This window comes from Dasypus novemcinctus, chromosome 10, assembly GCF_030445035.2.
Source record: "Dasypus novemcinctus isolate mDasNov1 chromosome 10, mDasNov1.1.hap2, whole genome shotgun sequence".
Lineage (NCBI taxonomy): Eukaryota > Metazoa > Chordata > Mammalia > Cingulata > Dasypodidae > Dasypus > Dasypus novemcinctus.
The window spans coordinates 20,844,819-20,868,270 of record NC_080682.1 but is presented as its reverse complement, the minus strand read 5'-3'; the positions used below and the strand labels follow the sequence as shown (position 1 = coordinate 20,868,270).

The window sequence follows — 23,452 nt, the reverse complement described above, 5'->3', positions numbered from 1 at the left end:
TAGATAAAAAGAGCGACAGCCAAGTTGTCCAATAGAGTCTCAAATCGCCTTTCCCCCATCCGTGGTGTCCAATCAGGATCTAAGGCCAGTTCAGAGGCGGCGCATCCGGAACGGAGCCCCGTGGATGTTCCTATGGGAGGGGAGCCAGGACCAGACCTACCTTCGCCGCCAAGCGGCGGGCGCCGCAAGGGCCGAGAAGATGGCGGTACTCGCACCTTTAATTGCTCTGGTGTATTCGGTGCCGCGACTTTCACGATGGCTGGCCCGGCCTTACTACCTTCTGTCAGCCCTACTGTCTGCCGCCTTCCTACTGGTGAGGAAGCTGCCGCCGGTCTGCCACGGTCTCCCCACGCAACGCGAAGACGGCAACCCGTGTGACTTTGACTGGGTGAGCGATCCCCGCCTGGGACCCGCGACCTTGACTCTCCCTGCCTAGCGGGCATGTCCGGGAGCCCCCGGGGTTCATCTTTCTGAGGATACCCGAGGTCCCTAGCGTGTAGCGGACTTAAAGACTATTAGAAAAATTTAAAAAATTAAAAAAAAAAAGACTATTAGAGCGTAGGACCGGACTGCCGTTGAATCGCAACCTCTACATCTCTTAAACTGGGAAAACAGGAGGCGTGGTCGTCTCGGGGTCGCACAATCGGTTACTGGTAGATGCTGCACAAGTCCCAGGACTTTTTGGCTCGAGTGCAGGGTTCATTCCATTTCACCATTCATACTCGTCAGCAGCCTTACACTATACACATGTGCAACGTTTTCCATTCTCAAAACTCTTTGCTACCCATTTTGTAAAACCTCCTAAGGAGCTAGTGAGTCTGAGACAAGGCTTCATTTTATTAATGAAGAAATTGGCCTCAGCGTGGTTAAGCAGCCAGTCTAAGGTCATACAGCTTGAGTGCCCGGGAATTAAAACCACTCTCGGGCCATGGTACCTGCACACTCGATCAGCTACTTAAACATTTATGTATGGAAGTAAACATTTCCAGAATGCACAGCGTATATGTCAGGCATGCTGGATCCTGAGTTGCAAAGATGAATAAAATTGTTAGGTGTCTTGTAAAGGAATTGTAAAACAAACAAACAAGCATTTTGTAAAGAGAAATCTAACCCAAGCCCCTTGCTGTGCTTCCTGCGTAGGCTTTGAGGTACTGTTCAGAAAAATGAGTTGAAACCCGGTGCCTTAGCAGCAAGTCTGTTCTGATGAGGGCGAGTCATCCTGAAGTTTGTCTTTTTTCTAGGCCGCAAATGACGTTTTTTCTCTTTCCCTTGTTTACTTTTCCAAGTTTCTGCTGCCCTTTCTCAGAAAGAATTATTAACTCAAATGTAGCCATGCTATTTCAAGAGATCCTGCAATTATCTGCAATTTTATGCCATTTGAATAAAAATTGGACTCAAAAGGGTTAGTAGATAGTAATGCAAATTTGCATAGTTGTCGAGACTATTTACATAATTAATTTTTCTGTATTCTGTTGCCTAATTTAAAAAACGAAAGTTTTATGTTCTATTTTTATTCAGTTTTTTTCTTTTTAGACTGCTTAGGGTTAATAGTGAGTTTTCATTTTTCTGGAAAATTCATGTTTTTTTCATTTCCCTTGGTGATTGGAAAGTTAGGGTATTAGGGTAAATGACAAAGTTTCAGTGACTTAAACAGAATAAAAGTTTATTTTTGTTTTTTTAATTTAATGGTTTTTTTTTTGAGGTACCAGGGCCAGATTGAGCCTGGGATCTCATATATGAGAAGCTGACACTCAACCCACTGAGCCACATCAGCTACTCTATTAAATAAAGGGAAAGAATCAAGTACTTATTTTTCCTTTTCTGTATATACTGTCTTTAATGATAACCAAATAATTGATAAGAGAAAGGTGATTTTTTAATTGAAGAATTTGAGCTAATAAATACAGAAGGAATGATAGAATTAAAAATCATCATTTAGCAACCCCTAATGAAATAATCTAGGCAGTGATCATCTGTGCTTGCTAAAACCATTAGGTGAAAAGATAGTCTCCTGAAGTGATGCAGTAAAGGAGTACTTAGCATGGCCCACGATAATATTTTTTTTTCAACCAAATCAATTTTATTGGTACATAGTAATCATAAAATTCATCCAGTGTACAATAATTGGTATTTGGCATAATCACATAGTTGTGCATGCATCATTTCAGTGATTAAGAGCATTTTCGTTATTCCAATAATAATAAACAAAAAACAGATAAATAAACCAGAAAATTCTTCACCTCTCAATCACTGTTTCCCGTGTTGTACCTACCTGCTATTTCTGACTATTCATGCACAAATATTTATTTTTAAGGAGTTTTATTGAGGTATATTCACATACTATACAATCTGTCTAAAATGTGTAATTCATGGCTTTTACTATAATCACAATGTTATGCATTCATCAACACAAAAAATTATTAGAACCATTTCACTACTCCAAAAAGAAAAGCTTCATGCCCCTTAGCATGCCTTCCCCAGCGCTACATAACCACTAATCTAATTTTATTTTTATAAATTGACTTATATTTGCATTTATAGAATCAAACTATATGTTAACACAATATACTTAGTTCATAGTAGTGCAATTATGCAGTATTTTTCCTTTTGTGCCTGGCTTGTTTCACTCCACATAATATCCTCCATGTTTATCCATGTTGTCATTTGCTTTAAGATTTCATTTCTTCCTACAACTACATAATATTCCATCATGTGAATACACCACAGTTTGTTTATCCATCATGCATTGATGGACACCTGGGTTGTTTGCAGATTTTGGCAATAGTGAATAATGGTGCTGTGCACATCGGTGTGTAGGTGTATCTTCATGTCTTTGCTCTCAGTTCTTCTGGATATGTACTCAGTAGTGGTGTTGCAGGGTCATGTGGCAAATCTATATTCAACTTCTTTAGGAACTACCAAACAGTCCTTCACAGTGGCTGTACCATTCTGCATTCCCATCAACAGTAAGTAAGTGTTCTGATCTCTCCATATCCTCTCCAAAACTTGGCGTTCTCTGTCTTTTTAATAGTGGTCATTCTGATAGGTGTGAGATGATGTCTCATTGTATTTTGGTTTGCATTTCCATAATCATTAGTGATGTTGAACATTTTTTCATGGGTTTTTTTTCCATTTGTATTTCTTTGGACAAATGTCTATTCAAGTCTTTTGCCCATTTTTTAATCGGGTCTTTGTCTTTGAGGGTTTTTTTTTTTTTAATTTTTTAAAAATTAAGGTTAATAGATCACAAGGAATGTTACATTAAAAAACAAAAAAAGTGTCTTCGTTTTTATTGTTGAATTGTAACATCTCTTTATATGTCATGGATATTAAACCCTTATTGGAAAAGTGATTTCCAAATACATTTTTCTATTGCGTCAGCTGCCTTTTCACCCTTTTTTTTTAATTAGTAAATTTTTTAATTTTTATTTTTATTATTTATTTATTTTTTTAAAAAGATTTATTTATTTTATTTAATTTCCCCCCTCCCCTGGTTATCTGTTCTTGGTGTCTGTTTGCTGCGTCTTGTTTCTTTGTCCGCTTCTGTTGTCGTCAGCGGCACGGGAAGTGTGGGCGGCGCCTTTCCTGGGCAGGCTGCACTTTCTTTTCACACTGGGCGGCTCCTCACGGGCGCACTCCTTGCGTGTGGGGCTCCCCCACGCGGGGGACACCCTTGCGTGGCACGGCACTCCTTGCGCGCATCAGCGCTGCGCATGGCCAGCTCCACACGGGTCAAGGAGGCCCGGGGTTTGAACCGCGGACCTCCCATATGGTAGACGGACGCCCTAACCACTGGGCCAAAGTCCGTTTCCCTATTTTTATTTTTTTAATCTCTTCCCCCGTCCCCCCCCCAAGTTGTCTGCTCTCTGTGTCCATTTGCTGTGTTTTCTTCTGTGTCCGCTTATATTCTTGTCAGCTGCACTGGGAAACCGCATCTCTTTTTTGTTGCGTCATCTTGCTGCGACAGCTCTCTGTGTGTGCGGCACTGTTCCTGGGCAGGCTGAGCTTTTTTCAAGTGGGGTGGCTCTCCTTACAGGATGCACTCCTTGTGCATTGGGCTCCGCTATGCAGAGGACACCCCTGCATGACACAGCACTCCTTGCACGCACCAGCCCTGCGCATGGGCCGGCTCACCACAGAGGTCAGGAGGAGGCCTTGGATTTGAACCCTGGACCTCCCATGTGGTAGGTAGACGCTCTTATCAGTTAAGCCAAATCTGCTTCCCTATTGTCTTTTTTTAAAAGATAAATAGATCACACAAAATGTTACAAAAAAATGTTATGTTAAAAAACATAGGAAGTTCCCATATAGCTCCCCCCACCCCAGCTTCTCCCATATCAACATCCCCTTTCATCAAAGGCACATTCATTGCATTTGGTGAATATACCCTGGAGCACTGCCACACCACATGGACCATAGTTTACATTGTAGTTCACACTCCCCCAATCCATCCAGTGGGTTATGGCAGGATATACAATATCCTGCATCTGTCCCTGCAGTATCATTCAGGACAATTGCCAAGTCCTGAAAATGCCCCACCCCATATCACACCTCTTCCTCCCTCTCCCTGCCCTCAGCAACTCCCATGGTCACCATCTCCACATCAGTGATACAATTTCTTCCATTGCTAGAGTCACTACAGTTCTATAGTAGAATACCAGCAAGTCCACTCCAATCCATATTATATTCCTCCATCATGTGGACCCTGGGATGGTGATGTCCACTCCACCTCTAAATCAAGAGGGGGCTTAGATCCCAACTGGCTGATGGATGCGATTCTCCTGCTTGCTGTTGTAGACACTCGGTTCCCTGGTGTGGTGGTTGATCATTCTCACCCCCCTGTCAGCTGACCTGGGTAAGTCCAACGAACCAGAAAGTATGTATTGTAACTCTCCTGAGGCTCAGGAGCCAGCTGGCACATGGACAGTCCAGAGATTCAAGTCTCGTGAGCATACACAAACCCCAGCATCAGTCACAGGGTTCAGTAAAAGTGACAGTAGAGGCATGAGTAGAGAGGTCACATCTGTGTCCAACTCCTTTCAGGAGCACAAATTCCAAAGTAGGGCCCACTGGCAGACAGTGAACTCCAGAGCCATCTGCCGTGACTGTACTCTGTAGCCCTCAGGAGCACCAGTACCTGGGGTTATAGCTTTTTACCCTTTTGACAAAGTCCTTTGAGGTGCAAAAATATTTAATTTTGAGGAGGTCTCTTTTATCTGTTTTTTCTTTGGTTGCGTGTGCTTTGGGTGTAAGGTCCAAGAAACCACCACCTACCATGAGTTCTTTAAGATGTTTCCCTACATTTTCTTCTAGTAGTTTTATGGTCCAGGCTTTTAGGTTTAGGTCTTTGATCTGTTTTGAGTTGAATTCTTGTATAGGAAGTTAGATAGGGGCCCTCTTTCATTCTTTTGGTTATGTAATAGACACCCAGTTCTCCCAGCACCATTTGTTGAAAAGACTGTTTTGTCCCATAACGTGGACTTGGTAGGTTTGTCAAAAACTAGTTAGTGGGGGCAGTGGACTTGGCCCAGTGGTTAGGGCCTCCGTCTACCACATGGGAGGTCCGTAGTTCAAACCCCGGGCCTCCTTGACCTGTGTGGAGCTGGCCCATGCGCAGTGCTGATGTGCGCAAGGAGTGCCGTGCCACGCTGGGGTGTCCCCTGCATAGGTGAGGGGAGCCCCACGTGCAAGGAGTGCACCCTGTAAAGAGAGCCGCCCAGCGCGAAAGGAAGTGCAGTCTGCCCAGGAATGGTGCTGCCCACATGGAGAGCTGACACAACAAGATGATGCAACAAAAAAAAGAAGCACAGATTCCCGCGCTGCTGACAGTAACAGAAGCGGACAAAGAAGACGCAGCAAATAGACACAGAAAACAGACAACTGGGGTGGGGGGGGGAAGGGGAGAGAAATAAATAAATTTTAAAAAATCTTAAAAAAAAAAACTAGTTAATGGAGTGGGTGTAACTCTGTTCTGAGTACTTCCTTCCCATGTATGAGGTCCCAGGTTCAATCCCCAGTACCTCCTGAAAAAAACATCTGAACAAACAAACAATAAAACTGGCCATAAAGATGAGAGTTTATTTTGTTTTGACCACTGTAGCTTTGTAATATGTTTCAAGATCAGTCAGTGAAATTCCTCTCATGTCACTTTTTTTTTTTTTTTTAAAGATTTATTTTTATTTATTTAATTCCCCTCTCCTCCCCCGGTTGTCTGTTTTCTGTGTCTTTTTGCTGCGTCTTGTTTCTTGTTTCTTTGTCCGCTTCTGTTGTCGTCAGCGGCACGGGAAGTGTGGGCGGCGCCATTCCTGGGCAGGCTGCTCTTTCTTTTTCACGCTGGGCCGCTCTCCTCATGGGTGCACTCCTTGCGCGTGGGGCTCCCCTACGCGGGGGACACTCTGCGTGGGACGGCACTCCTTGCGCGCATCAGCACTGCGCATGGGCCAGCTCCACACGGGTCAAGGAGGCCCGGGGCTTGAACCGCGGGCCATCCATGTGGTAGACGGAAGCCCTAACCACTGGGCCAAAGTCCGTTTCCCTCATGTCACTTTTTTTAAGAATGCTTTTAGATATTCAGGTGCGTTCTCCCTTCCAAGTGAATTTGGTAGTTGCCTTTTCTAGTTCTGTAAAGTAGGCTGTAGGAATTTTGATTGTTATTGCATTGAATCTATAAATTAGAGTAGAATTGACGTCTTCATGGTATTTAGTCTTCTAATCCATGAACACAGAATGTCTTTCCTTTTGTTTAGGTCTTCATTGATTTTTTTTTTTTTATCAGATTTATTTTTTTTATTCCTCTTCCCTTACCCCCCCATTGTCTGCTCTCTGTTTCCATTCACTGTGTGTTCTTCTGAGTCTGCCTGCATTATCCTGCGGCACTGGGAAACTGTCTCTTTTTTGTTGCGTCATCTTGCTGTGTCAGCTCTCTGTGTGTGCGATGCCACTCCTAAGAAAGTGTGCTTTTTTCATACAGGATGGCTCTCCTTTGCAGAGCACACTCCTTGTGCGTGAGGGATCCCTATGCTGGGACACCGCTGCGTGGCACGGCACACCTTGTGCGTGGCAGCAGCACTGCGTGTGGGTTGGCTTACCACACGGGTCAGGAGGCCCTGGGGATCGAACCCTGAACCCTCCACATGGTAGACAGATCCTCTATCAGCTGAGCCACATCTGCTTCCCTTCATTGATTTCTTTTAGCATTGTTTTGTAGTTTTCTGTAGATATGTCCTGTACTTCTTTGGGTTAATTGATTCCTAGGTATTTGAGTCTTTTTATTGCTATTGTAAATGGAATATTTTCCCTGATTTCCTCCTCAGATTGTTTAATACTAGTGTAGGGAAACAATACTGAGTTTTGCTCATTGATCTTATATGCTGCCATTTTGCTGCACCCATTTATTAACTCAAATAATTCTATTTAGAATTTTCTAAATAGGGGATCATGTCATCTGCAAATAGAGTTTTACTTCCTCTTTTTCTATTTGGATGCCTTTTACTTTTTTTCCTTGTCTAATAGCTCTAGCTAGAACTTCTAGTACAATGTTGAATAACAATGGTGACAGCAGGCATCCTTGTCCTGTTCCTGATCTTAGAGGGAAGGCTTTCAACGTTTCCCCATTGAGTACATTGTTGGCTGTGAGATTTTCATATATGCCTTTTATCATATTGAGGAATTTTCCTTCTGTGCCTATCTTTCAAGTGTTTTTATCAAGAAAGGATACTGGATTTTCTTGAATGCCTTTTCTGCCTTGTTTGAGATGACCGTGTGGTTTTTTCCTTCAGTTTTTTAATGTAGTGTATTACATTAATTGATTTTCTTACGTTGCACCATCTTTGTATACTAGGAATAAATCCCTCTTGGTCGTGAAGTATAAGTCTTTTGATATGCTGTTGGATTCTATTTGCAAGTATTTTGTTGAGAATTTTGCATCTGTGTTCGTTAGAGAGATTAGTCTGTAATTTATTCTTGTAGTTCTTTATCTGACTTTGGTATTAGGATGATTTTGGCTTCATAAAATATGTTGGATAATTTTCTCCCCTCTTCAGTTTTTTGGAACAGTTTAAACAGGATTGGTGTTAATTCTTTTTTAAATGCTTGGTAGATTTCACCTGTGAAGCTGTCCTGGACTTTTCTTTGTTGGGAGATTTTTGGTGATGGAGTCCAGTCTCTTTAAATGTGATTGGTTTGTTAAGTTGGTTGGTTGTGCATTTTTAGGAATTTGTCCATTTCAACTAGGTTGTCTCGTTTGTTGGCATACAGTTTCTCATAATATCCTCTTATGATCCTGTTTATTTCTGTGGGATCAGTCGTAACTTCCCCCCTTTCATTTCTTATTGTATTTACTTGCATTTTCTCTCTTTTTTGTGTGTGTTATTCTAACTAGGGGTTTGTCAATTTTATCAGTCTTCTCAAAGAACCAACTTTTGTTTTTGTTGATTTTCTCTTTTTTTCCCCCCTCAATTTCATTTCTGCTCTAATCTTTATTATTTCTTTCCTTCTGCTTGCTTTGGGATTGGTTTGCTGTTCTTTTTCTAGTTTCTCCAGGTGTTCAGTTAGATCTTTGAGTTTAGCTCTTTTTTAAATATAGTTGTTTAGGGCTATAAATTTCCTTCTCAAGACTGCCTTTGCTGTATTCCGTAAGTTTTGATAAGTTGTGTTGTTGTTTTCATTTGTCTCAATGTATTTACTGATTTCACTTGCAGTTGCTTCTTTGACCCATTGATTATTTAGAAATGTGTTTTTTAGCCATTTGCGAATTTGTGAATTTACCTCTTTCCTGTCTTTTATTGATTTCCAGGTTCATTCTCTTACGATCAGAGGAGGTGCTTTGTATAATTTCATTCTTTATATTTATTTATTTTTAAAGATTTATTTTATTTTTTCCACCCCCCATTTCCCCTGTTGTTTGCTTTCTGTGTCCATTTGCTGTGTGTTTTTCTGTGTCTGTTTGTATTCTTATTAGGCGGCTCTGGGAACCGATCCTGGGACCTTCCGGAGTGGGAGAGAGGTGATTACTCTCTTGCGCCACCTCAGCTACCCTGTTCTGCTACATCTTATTTTCTCTCCTCTGTGTCTCTTGTTGCGTCACCTTGCTGCACCAGCTCTCCACATCAGCCTGCACTCCTGTGTGGTGTGGCTTTCCCGCGCAAGGCGTCATTCTCATGCAGGGCGGCACTCCAGCATGGGGCTGCATTCCCACATGGGCTGGCACTCTGTGTGGACCAGCTTGCCACGTGGGCCAGCTTGCCCTCACCAGGAGGCCCTGGGCATCGAACCTTGGACCACCTGTATGGCAGATGGGAGCCCAATTTGTTGAGCCACATCTGTTTCCCTTTATATTTATTGAGAGCTGTATTTTGACATAACATGGTCTGTCCTGGAGAAAGATTCATTGGCACTTGTGAAGGATTATCCGCTGAGTTTGGGTGCAGCATTCTGTATGTCTGTTAGGTCTCATTTGTTAATCATATTGTTTAAGTTCTATGTTTCCTTGTTGATCTTTTAACTGTTCTATCTAATGATGTCAGTGGTGTGTTGAAGTCTCCAACTGTTATTGTAGAGATGTCTATTTCTCCAGTTTTGCCAGAGTTTATCTTATGTATTTTAGGGCACGCTGGTTAGGTGCTTAGATATTTATGACTGTTATATCTTCCTGGTGGATTGTCCGTTTTATTAATATAAAATGGCCTTCTGTATTTCTTATAACTTTTTTTGCATTTAAAGTCTGTTTTGTCTAATATCAGTATAGCTACCCCTGCTCTTTTTTTGTTACTGTTTGCATAGAGTATATTTTTCCAGCCTTTCACTTTCAGTCAGTTGAGTCTAAGGTGAGTCTCTTGTAAGTAGTATATGGATGGCTTGTGTTTTTTAATCTATTCTGTCAGCCTGCATCTTGTGACTGGGGAGTTTAATCCATTCACATTCAGTGGTATTATTGCAAATGCATTATTTACTTCCACCATTTTATTCTTTGGTTTTTATATGTCATATCTTATTTTCAGTTTTTTTCACTTTTTTGTTTTTTCTTTCTGCTGTTCTTTCTTCTATACTCTCCTCCAAGCCTCTCCTGTCTTTTTCTTTCAGGCTTCCTTTAATATTTCCTGCAAAGTTGTATTCACTTAATAAACTCTCTCATTTTCTTTCTTTGTGAGTATTTTAAACACACCTTCACATTTGAAGGACAGTTTTGCTGGATAAAGAGTTTTTGGTGGCAGTTTTTTTCTTTCAGTATCCTAATTGAATCCTACCACTGTCTTCTTATATCTATGATTTCTGATGAAAAATCCACACTCACTCTTACTCGACGTCCCTTGTATGTGATGGTTTGCTTTCCCTTGCTACTCTCAGAATTTTCTCTTTATTTTTTACATTTGACATTCTGAATAGAATGTGTCTTGGAATAGGTCTATTCACGTTTTTTTTCTGATTGGGGTACACTGCACTTCTTGGACATGTAAGTTCATTTCTTTTTTGAGAGTTGGGAAATTTTCAGCTATTACTTCCTCAAATAGTCTTTCTGCCCCTTTTCCCTTCTCTTCTTCTGGATCTTCCATGACATGTACATTGTTGCTTTTCATGTTCTCAGTCAACTCCCTGAATCCCTGCTCATTTTTTTCCATTCTTTTCTCTGTATTTTCTTCAATTTTAGCTGTTCTGTTTTCAGTATCACTTTAAAAAAAAAAAACTCCATTGCCTATTATCATGATGTCATTTATCTCTTTAGCCATATTGTCTTTTTTTTAAGATTTATTTTTTTATTTACTTCTCTCCCCTCCCCCCCAGTTGTCTACTTTCTGTGTCCATTCCCTGTGTGTTCTTCTGTGTCCACTTGTATTCTTGTAAGCAGCACCAGGAATTTGTGTCTCTTTGTTGCATCATCTTCCTGCGTCAGCTCTCCGTGTGTGCGGCCCCACTCCTGGGCAGGCTGCACTTTTTTCACACGGGGCGGCTCTCCTTACAGGGTGCACTCCTTGTGCGTGGGGCTCCCCTACGCGGGGGACACCCCGTATGGCACGGCACTCTTTGTGCTCATCAGCACTGTGTGTGGGCCAGCTTCACCACATGGGTCAGGAGGCCCCTAGGTTTGAACCTTGGACCTACCATGTGGTAGACGGATGCTCTATCCTTTGAGCCAAATCTGCTTCCCATCTTTAGCCATATTGTCTTTCAACTCATTAATTTGATTTTGGGAATTTGTATGTATCTCAATTAGTTGTCTCAAATCTTATGTTTCTTCTGGGGCTTTGATATATTCCTCTTCTTTGGCCATGTCTTTAATTTTCTTAGTATGGTTTGAAATTTTTGCTGATGTCTGAGCATATGATTAGGATGATGAGTTTACTCAGATATTTAATTTCTTTCTCTTTCTTAGGGATTTAGTGGTGGGAGGCTTTGTGTTACTGCTGTTCTTTGATTCTTGGTTCAAGCTGGGTCTTTAGGATTGTCCCTGTTAGTTGCTCAACCCTGAGCTTTGGACCCAGTAATGGGTTGCAGACCCGCTTCCTAGGGTCTTGGGGAGGGAGGATATAATGTCTGGAAAAGCCTCTCTTACATATTTACTTTTTTTTTTTTTTTTTAAGATTTATTTTATTTATTTCTCCCCTCCTCCCCCCTTTGTTATTTACACTTGCTGTCTGCACTCTGTGTTTGTTCAGTGTGTGTTCCTCTTCTTTTTTTTTCAGCAGGGACTGGGATCTGAACCCGGGACTCTCCCATGTGGATGGGAGGTACCCAATGGCTCTAGCCACCTCTGCTCAATTTCCACACACACACTTCCTTGGTCTGCCAGCAGATGGCGGGCTTTCGCAGCCCTCTCAGTTCAGTGCCTGTTCGGAGTGTGTTTCTGCAACAGGGACTGGAGCAATGTGATATAGGTTCTGGCCTGGAGGTTAAGAGCCTTGTAATCAAACTTTCTCAGAGGCAGTTCTCCAACCTTTGCTGACACCCTCCTCTCTCTTTTCCCCAGTAGGAAATAATTCCACTCCCCTCTGCATCCTTAACAGTCTAGTTAGTAGAGAGGGATATTGAGAGGCTTGAATCTCTTTAATCTGGGATCTCTTTAGTCTCAGTTTGGCTCCCAAGGCAAACAATGCTGTGGCCTTACCTGGCCTAGAAGGGCTTATAGGACACAGCAGACCAAATTTGTGGATTAATAGCTGAGTATGCTTTAAGCTGTGTCCTTCTCCTCCACCTTACTGTGGAGGTGGGTCCTCAATAATCTGACAATCAGGCCCAGTTAGTAGAGAGAGAGATAGAGAGGGTTGGGTCTCTTTAGTCCCTCCCAGGGCAAACAGTGGCGCACTCCTCCCCCACCAACGGCTGGTGGGGCACAACAGACCAAATTTATAAGTCAAAAACTTAGTCAGCCTTTAGGCTGTGTCTCTTTCTCTCCCCTTTTCTGTGGAGGTGGAATCCTGGAGCCCCATTTGTCTGTATTGCTGGCCTAGAGGCCTGAGTATTCAAAAGTGTTTTTAGTGTGGGGGAGGGTGCTGGCAGTAGTTGCTCCTTTTAACTCACAGTTTTGCCATTGAGATTCTTTTCCTTTGTCCCTCTGTCTTTTGGGCGGTGAACAGCCTTCCCCTGGTGTCCTAAACCTAGAAGATTTTTCCCCCCAGGTGTTTCTGCCTATCCTTTGGCTATTTTTCTGGGAGAGAAGAGAGTCCCATGTCTTTCTAGTCCACCATCTTCCCAGAAGTCAATATTATTATTGTTAAGAGATTGGATTTCATTGTGTGCAGAACTCTACATCTCATTGCCACTTTATAAATGGGAGGTAGGGGATCATCATCATCCAATATATACTATGAGTCTGCAAGCAACTAAATCCAGAAAGCAGATACAAGTACAAGTGACTTGATGCCTTCAACAGATAAAGAGCATTGGGTAAAATGGAAAAGTGGGATATCCATTAGAGATTGAAGCATATCAGCCAAATGCAGTGTGTGGATCTTGCTTCAATCCTGATTTGAATAACTGTACAAAGGCAGAGAACAGAGTATCAGCTCATAGTAAGGAATTGTTCATTGTGTTGTGGTTGTTTTTTTTTTAAGTCCTTATCTGAAAAATATGTATACTGAAGTAATTACAGGTGAAACAATATAGCTGGCATTTGCTTTAAATTTCTCCAGCAAAAAGGTGGGTAGCATAGATGAAATGGAACCAGATTGATAAAACGCTGATTACTGTTGAAGCTGGGTGATAGTTCATTAAAATATCCTCTTTACTTCTGTGTATGTTTGAAAATTTCCATTAAGAAAAGTTTAAACAAAACAAACTGAGCAACCAAGGAGACTTTACTTCACCTAGTCATTCTGGAATCCAGTTTCTTTCTATCTTCACCTAGAGTCTTGAGGTCATCCCTGCATTATCAAACCAATGGGTGAAGAAAAAAAGGTGGAATGGGAGGGCTCACTCTCAACTGTTTGGATGCAGAAGTGGTACATCACTTCTACTCACATTCTACTCAGAAGTACTAGTTACACAGTTTTACCTGGATACAATGAGATTGGGTGAGAGTCTAGCTGCAGTATGCCTGGGAGGAAAGGAAATGGGGTTCGATGTATACAAGGCCAGTTTTTGCCATTGATCCTTTCTCTATATTTAGAGAATATTCCTTTTGATTTTATCTTTGGTCTCCTGTTTCAGCATTTTTCCCTCTTCTTTCCATGATTATAGGTCCTAATTTTACTTCCCCAGTTTGATGGTGAAGACTCTTCCTAATTTTGCTAAGTTACAAATAATATTTACTAAGGTCTGTCATATTTCCTCACTCCTACTTTAAATGTTCATAACTAAATCCAGTCAGTTACTCTTTGTTGGAGATTGAGGCTAAAAACCTAGGTCCTTGAACTCCCAACTGTAAATCACAGTTAAATGGTTCTGTCTGAAATAATTTGTGTTCCTGTATTATATACAGAAGTGTATGAAAGGCCTCAGGCCATCTAATCTATAGTTCTGCCTCTTCTTTCACATGGTCCTTGTTATTCTTCATTGCAGTCATCACTTTTTTTCTTTTAATTTTAGAGAAATTGTAGGGTTACAGAAAAAATCATCATGTAGAAAGTACAGAGTTCCCATATACCCACTCCTCACACACAGTCTTCCCTATTATTAAACCTTTGCATTAGTTTGGTACCTTTGTTACAATTGATGAAATGATATTATTATAATTATACTATTAACAATAGACCATAGCTCCAATAGTTTACATTAGGGTTCACTTTTGTGTTGTATATTTGTATGGCTGCTTAAAATTTTTATTCTGGTAACATTCAGCCTAAAATTTCCCATTTTAACCACTTTCAAATATTCATTTCAGTGGTGTTAATTACATTCACAATGTTGTGCTATCATTACCACCGTCTAATACCAGAACTTTTTATTACTTCAGATATAAAGCATTAACTCCCCATTCCTTACCCTGACCCTGGCCCCTGGTAATCTATATTCTAGTTTATGACTCTGAATTTGAATATTATAATTGTTTCTCTTAAGTGAGATCATACAATATTTGTCTTTTTGTGTCTGGCTTATTTCATTCAACATGATGTCTTCAAGATCCATCCATGTTGTAGTATATATAAGAACTACATATATTCCACTGTGTGTATATACCACATTTTATTTATCCAGTCATCTGTTGATGGACATGTGGGTTGCTTCCTTATTTTGGCAATTGTGAATAATACCACTATGAACGTTGTACAAATATATGTTTGAGTCCTTGCTGTCAATTCTTTTGGGAAGCAGAAATGTCGGTCATATGGTAATTCTTTTTTTTTTTTTTTTAATATTTATTTACTTATTTATCTCCCCCCTCGTTTTTGCGCTTGCTGTCTGCTCTCTGTGTTCTTCTGTGTCTGCTTTTCTTCTCTTTAGGTGGCACTGAAAATCAATCCTGGGACCTTCCGGAGTGAGAGAGAGGCACTCAGTCTCTTGCACCACCTCAGCTCCCTGGTCTGCTGCATCTCTTATTGTCTCTTCTTTGTGTCTCTGTTTGTTGTGTCAACTTGCTGCGCCAGTTTGCCATGTGGGCCAGCTCTCTGTTCTGGCCAGCTTGTCTTCACCAGGAGGCCCTGGGAATCAAACCCTGGACCTATATGGTAGATGGGAGCCCAACTGCTTGAGGCACATTTCCTTCTCATATGGTAATTTTATACTTAATTTCTGAGGAACCACCAAACTTTTCAACAGTGGCTGCATCATTTTCATACTACCAACAGTGAACAAGTGTGCCTCTTTCTCCACATCCTCTCTAATGCTTATTTTCCTATTTTTTAATAGTAGCCATTCTAGTGGATGTGAAATGGTATCTTATTGTGGTTTTGATTCACATTTCCCTAACGGCTAATGATGTTGAACCACTTTTTCATGTGCTGATTAATCATTTGTATATCTTTGGAGAAATACCTGTTTGTGTCTTTTGTCCATTTTTAAATTGGGTTGTTTGTTTTATTGTTGTTGAAGCAATCATTATTGTGAAATTTTCTTGTTAGTTTCTTTATCTTGTTCCTTACATGGAGCTTACATTCTAGAAGGTGAGAAAAAGTGTGAAAAAGGGTATTGAAAAGAACCTTAGAGAGCTCTGAAAGGCCCCTTTGAACACTTGAATTACAGCTAAGATGCATGGATTATCACTATAAATATTGAGTGGAGAGAGATGATTTAACTTAAGCAAAACAAGACAAATGGAATAGCCATTTATTATATTAATGGAATATTACCATAAAGATTCCCTAAAAAGTTTCATTTTACCAGGTTCATAACTCTTTCAGTTGAACATTATAACATACTTTATATGACCCTTTCATATCCATTATCTCATTTAATCCTCACAGTAGCATTTGAAATAGGTATTATTCAGCTGAGGAAACCAAAACTCAGAGGTTAAGTGATTTATCAAAAGGTCCCCAGTGGGAAGTGAATGTGGCTCAAGTGACTGGGCTCCTGTCTTCCATATCGGAGGTTTAGGGTTCGATCACCGGGGCCTCCTGGTGAAGGCAAGCTAGCCCATGTGGCGAGCTGGCCCAAGTAGAGAGCTGGCATAGCAAGATGCAACAAAAAGAAACACAGAGAAGAGACAATAAGAGACGCTGCAGACCAGGGAGCTGAGGTGGTGCAAGAGATTGAGTGCCTCTCTCCCACTCTGGAAGGTGCCAGGATTGGTTCTTGGTGCCGCCAAGGAGAAGACAAGCAGACACAGAAGAATGCACAGTGAATGGACAAAGAGAGCAGACAACGAGGGGGGGCCGCGGAATAAATAAAATCTTAAAAGAAAAAGGTCCCCAGCCCAGCAAGGGAGTGGGTGTGGCTCAGTGGTTGACTGCCTCCTTCCTGTGTATGAGGTCCCAGGTTCAATCTCCGGTACCGACTTTAAAAAAAAAGTTCCCAGCCAGTTTGTGGCAGGGGTAGAACCTGAATGTAGATCTTCTGACTGATGTTTTTCATGCTACACCTAGCTGACTCCAGTAATCTATTGTTACTATTCCTGATTTGAATCCCTGTTGGTTTTCATTCTGTATTTGTCTCCCTTACCCACCCAGATTTGTGATGTGATGTTTTTCCCCTTTGGGTCAGTTCTGTTTTCATGACATTCACATCATTTTGATCCTGTTACAGAGAGAAGTAGAGATCCTGATGTTTCTCAGTGCCATTGTGATGATGAAGAACCGCAGATCCAGTAAGTTTAACCTGTTTCTCAGTTTCAGGCTTAGGCACAGTGCCCTCTGCAGGTGCTTTCATATATGTTATGAGAAGGGCACTATGTGTTGAACGAGTCCAAGGTTGAATTTGATCTTTGACTTTTATCTCTTTCCCCACCCTACCCCCACCCCCATTTCATACTGCCCCAGTAAGAGGGACAAATAATGGGATAGAGGAGCATGCTGCCCAATCTAACCTGTGACATCTCTGTGTTTTAGTCACTGTGGAACAACATATAGGCAACATCTTCATGTTTAGTAAAGTGGCCAACACTATTCTTTTCTTCCGCCTGGATATTCGCATGGGCCTATTATACATCACACTCTGCATAGGTGAGAAGACTGCTTTTCTTTAAGGCTTTTGTAAGATTATGCTGGATTGAGACTTGATTGTGGGAATCAAATTCCAGTTACAAACCAGTTTCTCCATACCCTTTTTCCATATCTTCACTTAATTGATAATGGATGATTCTCAGGTAACAAGATTCTAGAAAGACTTTATTTTAAAAGGAAGGGAAATGTGTCAGTGGTCTATATATCCACAGAGTGTGTATTCTTTAGTGGCTGAAATCTTTGAGTTATTTGGAAGTAAACCTGCCTGAGGCCTTATGTGTTTCCTTGACATCTTCTTTCTGTGTTTAGTGTTCCTGATGACATGCAAACCCCCCCTGTATATGGGCCCTGAGTACATCAAATACTTCAATGATAAAACCATTGATGTGAGTTTTCCTCTTCCCTTCTGTTTCTTGGGTCACTGGTGGGTGATTCTGTAGTTGTGCTCTCTCCTCACTAGGAGGAGCAGCAGGACTTCAGAATGCGAGTCAAGGGCTAGGGGAGAGAGGAAGCACGAACAAAGAATAAGACGTTAAGGTCTGAGCCTTTCCAGGAGCTTTGTGGTTCAGTTCATTGTTCTTTGCCTATGTGTGGCAGGAAGAGCTGGAGCGGGACAAGAGGGTTACGTGGATTGTGGAGTTCTTTGCCAATTGGTCTAATGACTGCCAGTCATTTGCTCCTATCTACGCTGACCTCTCCCTCAAGTGAGTAGTGCAAAGGGAGGGATGGTAGAATTTGAGATGGTTTGGCCTGCCAGAGGACTTATGTGTTTCCTTTGACATCTTCCCTCTAGTTTTTGGCCTTGATTTTTGTGAATTACTCCACCTAACCAAAGGTGCCCTCCCTTTCTCCCCCAATATCTGTACTTCCCCATCCCTTGAGCCATTCATTCTTCCTTCAGTATGTTAAATAATTTATTCTTCTCAGGTACAACTGTACAGGGCTAAATTTTGGGAAGGTGGATGTTGGCCGCTACAGTGATGTCAGTACGCGGTATGTAAGGACCTGTGCAGAGGGTCTGAGCAGGGAATTGCTTTGAGTGATGTAGACAGAGGCATTTACAGAGTCCTTTCTGGGCCTTGTAGGTACAAAGTAAGCACATCACCCCTCACCAAGCAGCTCCCTACCCTGATCCTGTTCCAAGGCGGCAAGGAGGTAATACGGCGGCCACAGATTGACAAGAAAGGACGTGCTGTCTCCTGGACTTTCTCAGAGGTACTTGAAAGGATGGCAAGTGGTTTGGAGAAGGGCACGGAACAGTGGATGGGCTCGGAGCCCCACCTGGGTTTTCATTCCAACTCTGCCACTTGCCTGCTAGCTTTGGGAGTGTGGACTAGTACTAAAACTCATTCATTCTCTCTTTGCTGCATCTACTGCAAGAATGAAGACCATTCTCAGTAACCAAACTGTTGATATTCCCAAAAATGTCAACAATATGCTGAAGGGATGCACAGTTATTGTGAACAGGGCCCCAGAGAAACTCCGTGGAGGGACATAAGTGTAGAACTCAGTCTCCTTAGAAAGAAAGAGAATAGGCTTCAGGTTGACAAATCACGGGGAAATAGAAAGGAATTGGCTACAGTTCACGCTATCTGTAGTCAGGTACAGAACATGATAGAGTACATTACCAGAGTCACCCGTAAAATTTTCCCTTTTAGGTCTCCAGGATGCTTGTTTCCTTAAACCCTTCTAGGCTTGGGCTGTGGCCTCATTAAAGTGTGTAAGCTTCCCATACAAGATGAGGTCTGTGTATGCTCACTTCCTCATCAGGGTTGTTATTTAGGAGAGTGGATTTCTTGTTGAAATCTGAAATTTATTAGGTGAAAAATATATCTGCAGGATTAGAATGAGGCCAGGCATTGCTTGTTCAATCTCTCACACCTAGAAAGATGAGTTAATTCTTGAAGGAAATGATATGAACTTGTATCAAATTCAGCTGCTTTGATTTGGTGAGCCACAACAGTTAAAAACAAGGGTGTTAGAAAATTTTGTGGTAGTATCTATGACTCTGAAAAAGGAACAGTTTAGCAACCTGATGAATAAGATATAAGAGTTGTCCAGCTTAGAAACAAGATGCCTAACCTATTTGTGATATTTTAAAGATGTGGTAAAATCTGTCTGTTTATTTAAGGCTTTTTATTTTTTTAAAAAACCAACTCATTCATTACTTTACTCAGCAGATTTATATTGTGCTTCTCCCATGTGCCAGATCTGCTAGTATTGAACAATTATTAGCAAGATTCAGTCCCTGAGGCGGGGGTTCTTAACCAGGTATCCACATAGCTCCAAGAGGCCCGTGGAAAGATTTCAGGGGGTCCATGAGCTTGAATTGAAAAAGATCAACTTAGCTTAATTTTCTCTGACCTCTAACTGAAATCTAGCATTTCCTTCACTTACAAATGTATGCAATAAACTACAGTAGTATTCATTTCATATCACATTGCATTTGTTGCATACCTTGAAAAATTGCTTATCCTCATCCATCCTTCGAAATTATGGTCGTTGTTAGACCTGATGCTAGTTGATTATCATAAAACTATCTGCCACTACATTCTGAGAAGGGACCCATGGTTTTCACCTGACAAAGGAGTTCGTGGAAAGAAAAAGGTTAAGAACTCCTGCTCTAAGGTTCTTGTATCCATAGTTTGTAGGCCTTAGGATCCTCATCCGTTAATTGAGCACCTGGCTCACAGGGTTGTTTGGCAGATTACATTGAATAAAGTTTGTATAATTGGTACAATGATTGGCACGTAAGTGCTTAAATATAAGTTGATTTGGGTACTCACAAAAGAAGACCATTAGGTTAGGGGAGATTTCTGTTCTGTGGTTTCTCTTTTCCTAAATTGTGTCTAAATACTTCTTGCTTCCCAGGAGGGGTTCTTAACTCACCCTTCCAACCTGAGCATTGATGTGTGCCTCTTTTTTGCCAGGAGAATGTGATCCGAGAATTCAACTTGAATGAGTTGTACCAGCGCGCTAAGAAACTGTCAAAAGCTGGAGACAGTATCCCTGAGGAGCAACCTGAGGCCCCACCCCTCACCACAGTGCCAGATGGGGAAAGCAAGAAGGACAAATAGGATTCCCACTGACTGTGCTCCCTCCCCTTTCAGTCCCTTCCTTTGCTTCTCTGAGGCGCTACCCTTTCTGTATCCACCAGCCTTGCCTGAGGCCATGGCCTTTTGCTATTTATGTTTTTCCTGTTTGGCTTTGCCTGGGTGCAGCATGGTACTTTTAATGATTTTAAAGGGCATTCAGGGATTGTTAGGCATCCAGGGAAGCCTCGCACTACGGAGGCCAACTATTTCACTGGAAGAAGGAAGAAACGGAAATGGTTTCCCTTCAAGCTTGGATTTTTCCTTTATTACACCTGGCTGGGGTCATTGTGTCAACTGCAGCCCATCATGGACTGTCGCAACCTATTTAGACTAAACCCTAATATAGTATGCTGGGTTACAGAGTCACCTGTAAAATTTTCCCTTTTAGGTCTCCAGGATGCTTGTTTCTTTAAACCCTTCTAGGCTTGGGCTGCGGCCTTCATTAAAGTGTATAAGCTTAAGTTTGTGACTGGTCCTGAGGAGAAATTTTTAACCACAGAGTTTTCGTTATTGAGAATAAATAGTATTGAATACTTCCTCCATTTTATAGGGATTGGAAGAGGGGAGAATAGAGGCTTGAAACGTTCCTTTTTGGGTAGGACGGGAGGAGAAAGCCTTTTGATAGGGGTTTCACTTGCGGGGTTTACCTGTTCCCCACCCCTAGTTGGTGATTTTACATAATAAAGAGACTGGGATTTCCTTTTGCCTGCGTCTTTGTGTGTTTGTCTTAGTCATTAAGGCCAGGCAACTGCAGAGGGGTGTCCTTCTCCCTAAATCAAAGGCTATACTGTTTAATTCGCCCAAATGCTGGTGAACGTTGGTCCCATCGTTGGCGAGAGTTGGATAAAGCTAGTCGCGTAATCCCTGATTGCGGCTCGCCTGACTTTCGGGCTGGTTTTGCTTTGGGATTGGCCCGCGTCTCCCCGGAAGGAAGGCTGGGCAGCGCACACCTTTTAGTTAGACATCCGGGCTACGAAAAAGATTAATACGCCTGTTTATTTTCTGTTTATTTAATAGCGCGAGGCTGGTTTTCAAAGCTACCTTGTCCCCGCCTCCATTTCCAGCCGAAGTGCGGAGCAGTTGGGTCTGGTGCTCTGCGTACTACCCCGCGCCGGAGAGTGGCCGCGTCCAGAGGCCCCGCCTCCAAGCCCCGGGGGCGACCCGGGCCATGCTTTCTGCTTCCGGCGGAGTTTTGTTCTGGAAGCCTGTGGTCTTTGGTCTGCGGTTTGGAATTTGGAGCGGCAGTGCCCTGTTCTCGCTCTGCTTCGCGGCTTCTCCCTCTTACCGCCCTAGGTCGGCTGCTCCCCCGCCGCGTTCCAGGCCCCATGGCTTCCCGCGGGAGAAAGCGGAAGGCTGAGGCAGCGGAGGCCGTGGCGGCCGCAAAGCAGAAGCTGGCATGCGGCGAGGGGGGAGTGGAGGAGGCGGTAGTCGTTATCGAGCATTGGTGAGGGGCCCAGGGAGTCACGGGGGTGTGGGGGCATCGCAGACCAAGGGCCCCAGCCACTGATCGTCCTCTTCCTCTCAGTACGAGCTGACGGGTCTACGGACGCAACGCCGCGGCCTTGAGCCAGGCGTTGCGCCTGGAGGCCCCGGAAGTTTCCGTGAAGGTGAACCCTACCAAGCCCCGGAGGGGAAGCTTCGAGGTGATGCTGCAGTGTCCGGACGGCAGCAGTGAGTGGCGGCTGCGGTCTTGGGGGAGGGGGATGGGGAGAGGAGGAACGGGGGGCCTGGGGTCCGAGGCAGGCGAGGAAGCAATGGTTTCCGAAAACCCTGGCCACATGATTTTGGAGAGATGCTGGTGGATCACATAGTAAATTTGCTTTATTCGGTCCTTTCCCAGGTGCGGAGCTCTGGACTGGGATTAAAAAGGGGCCTCCCCGTAAACTCAAATTTCCTGAGCCCCAAAAGGTGGTGGAAGAGCTGAAGAAGTACCTTTCATAGGGAAGTTGGGGCAGAAGTCCTCAGAATAAGGTTTGAAATGGAGACTAGGGGAGAGGGACTTGATCTTGGTTTGGCTACTTGTGAAGCGGTCCTAAACTGTTTCAGTCCACACTGGATTTGCAGTTTCTTGATCTCATTTTATTGACAATAAAAATTGAAATCAGCAATGTTTTTTATCTAATACGCTTTTTAAAGGCTACTTTTCACTGTCTTCAGTTGAACTCTAGAATTCTGATAGTAATGCAAGTCATTCGTTATTGAAATGCAGTTTGTGTCCATTGGAGATGCGGTTGATTATTGCTCTGTGGATATAAACCAGTTTTGCATTTATGTGAAAATTCATTTCTGCATTCCTTATGGCGACAGGGTTTTAATTTTTTAACTGGCTGTAAATCCTATTAGTTCCCCTTACTAATGATGAATTAAAATTTTTGACACGTGTTTATATGTGTAGGTGTTGTGAGCTTCCCGTTTTACTGTGTTAATTACTTTATGCTTTCCTCTGCCTTGTTACTGTTCCTAGTATGGGCTCTTACTGGCCCCAGGTGATTAATAACATTTCATTACAGTACTTTTCTCATCACAAGGATTTGACCTTGTCTTTATCCCTAGTGTTGCATACTGCTTTGGCTTGTTGTTAGGCACTTGATATGTTTACATGAGATTGTTTTTGGAAAAAGATGTGGGCCTTAAGTTCCTGGGTTTGTGGTGGGGGGTTGAGGTTGGGGTTGAGGGGAAGCACATCTTCCTCTCTGCCTTGTTAGGATCCCTTCTCTAACCTTTTCTCCCCTCTCATTTTTGCAGCCTTCTATCCTTGGTGATGTTGGAGCATTTATGATGGGACATGGCCAAACTTCAGTCATGTACCTGAAGCCAGTTTCTCCCCCTCCAGGAAAGATGGTTTAGTTATGAGGCAGCCATTTAGTAAGGCACTGTAAAAGTTCTTGGATTTAATAAAAATTCTTGGTATATAAAAAGTCTTGGATTTATTTTGTTTAATAAAAATCCTTGGTATAAAGTATTTGAGTAATAGAGTAAAACTTAATCTTACAGTAAAAGGTAGTCAAAGCAAGGCTTGTGGGATTGGTTTCCCTGCTTTGTGTTTTTCATAGCCCAGGGTCCTCATTTAACCTGGAATTCTAGGGTCTCTGATAGATTATGTGAAACATTTGCAAAAAGTATGGGAGAAAGATAAAATTATTTCTTAAAAAAGCAACTGTACCTTTTTCAACTCACTTCTTGGAAGTGATGATGGAAATATATCTCCCTGGGCCCATGTGGAAGTCTGGCTAGACTTGTTGTTTAATAAGCCACACACACTAGGTAGTGCTAGACACCATCTCTTAACTCCCACCTGCTTAATGTTCTGCTGCTAACACAATGACA

General features: G+C 42.3%; 2 protein-coding genes across 2 annotated transcripts; both read left to right on the top strand.

Annotated features, from left to right (window-relative positions):
- The first annotated feature begins 92 nt into the window (after positions 1-92).
- Positions 93-20,829, top strand: TMX2 (thioredoxin related transmembrane protein 2). The gene is made up of 8 exons (XM_004471040.5): positions 93-388; positions 16,615-16,675; positions 16,917-17,030; positions 17,340-17,416; positions 17,628-17,734; positions 17,958-18,023; positions 18,116-18,245; positions 19,961-20,829. Exons 1-8 carry the CDS (start codon positions 125-127, stop codon positions 20,105-20,107), a joined length of 966 nt encoding a protein of 321 aa, XP_004471097.1. The 5' UTR covers positions 93-124; the 3' UTR covers positions 20,108-20,829.
- On the top strand, positions 20,828-23,043 carry SELENOH (selenoprotein H). The gene is made up of 4 exons (XM_004485171.5): positions 20,828-21,569; positions 21,651-21,796; positions 21,966-22,096; positions 22,871-23,043. The coding sequence occupies exons 1-3, from the start codon at positions 21,451-21,453 to the stop codon at positions 22,064-22,066; spliced, it is 366 nt and encodes a 121-aa protein (XP_004485228.2). The 5' UTR covers positions 20,828-21,450; the 3' UTR covers positions 22,067-22,096; positions 22,871-23,043.
- The last annotated feature ends 409 nt before the right edge of the window (positions 23,044-23,452 follow it).

What these genes read in the sequence shown, in the direction of transcription:
- TMX2 (XM_004471040.5), top strand. Translation starts at nt 125, where the DNA reads ATGTTCCTATGGGAGGGGAGCCAGGACCAGACCTACCTTCGCCGCCAA. An exon ending in TCAATGATAAAACCATTGAT is followed by an intron (nt 17,417 to 17,627) that starts GTGAGTTTTCCT and finishes TATGTGTGGCAG; the next exon opens with GAAGAGCTGGAGCGGGACAA. An exon ending in TCTCCTGGACTTTCTCAGAG is followed by an intron (nt 18,246 to 19,960) that starts GTACTTGAAAGG and finishes CTTTTTTGCCAG; the next exon opens with GAGAATGTGATCCGAGAATT.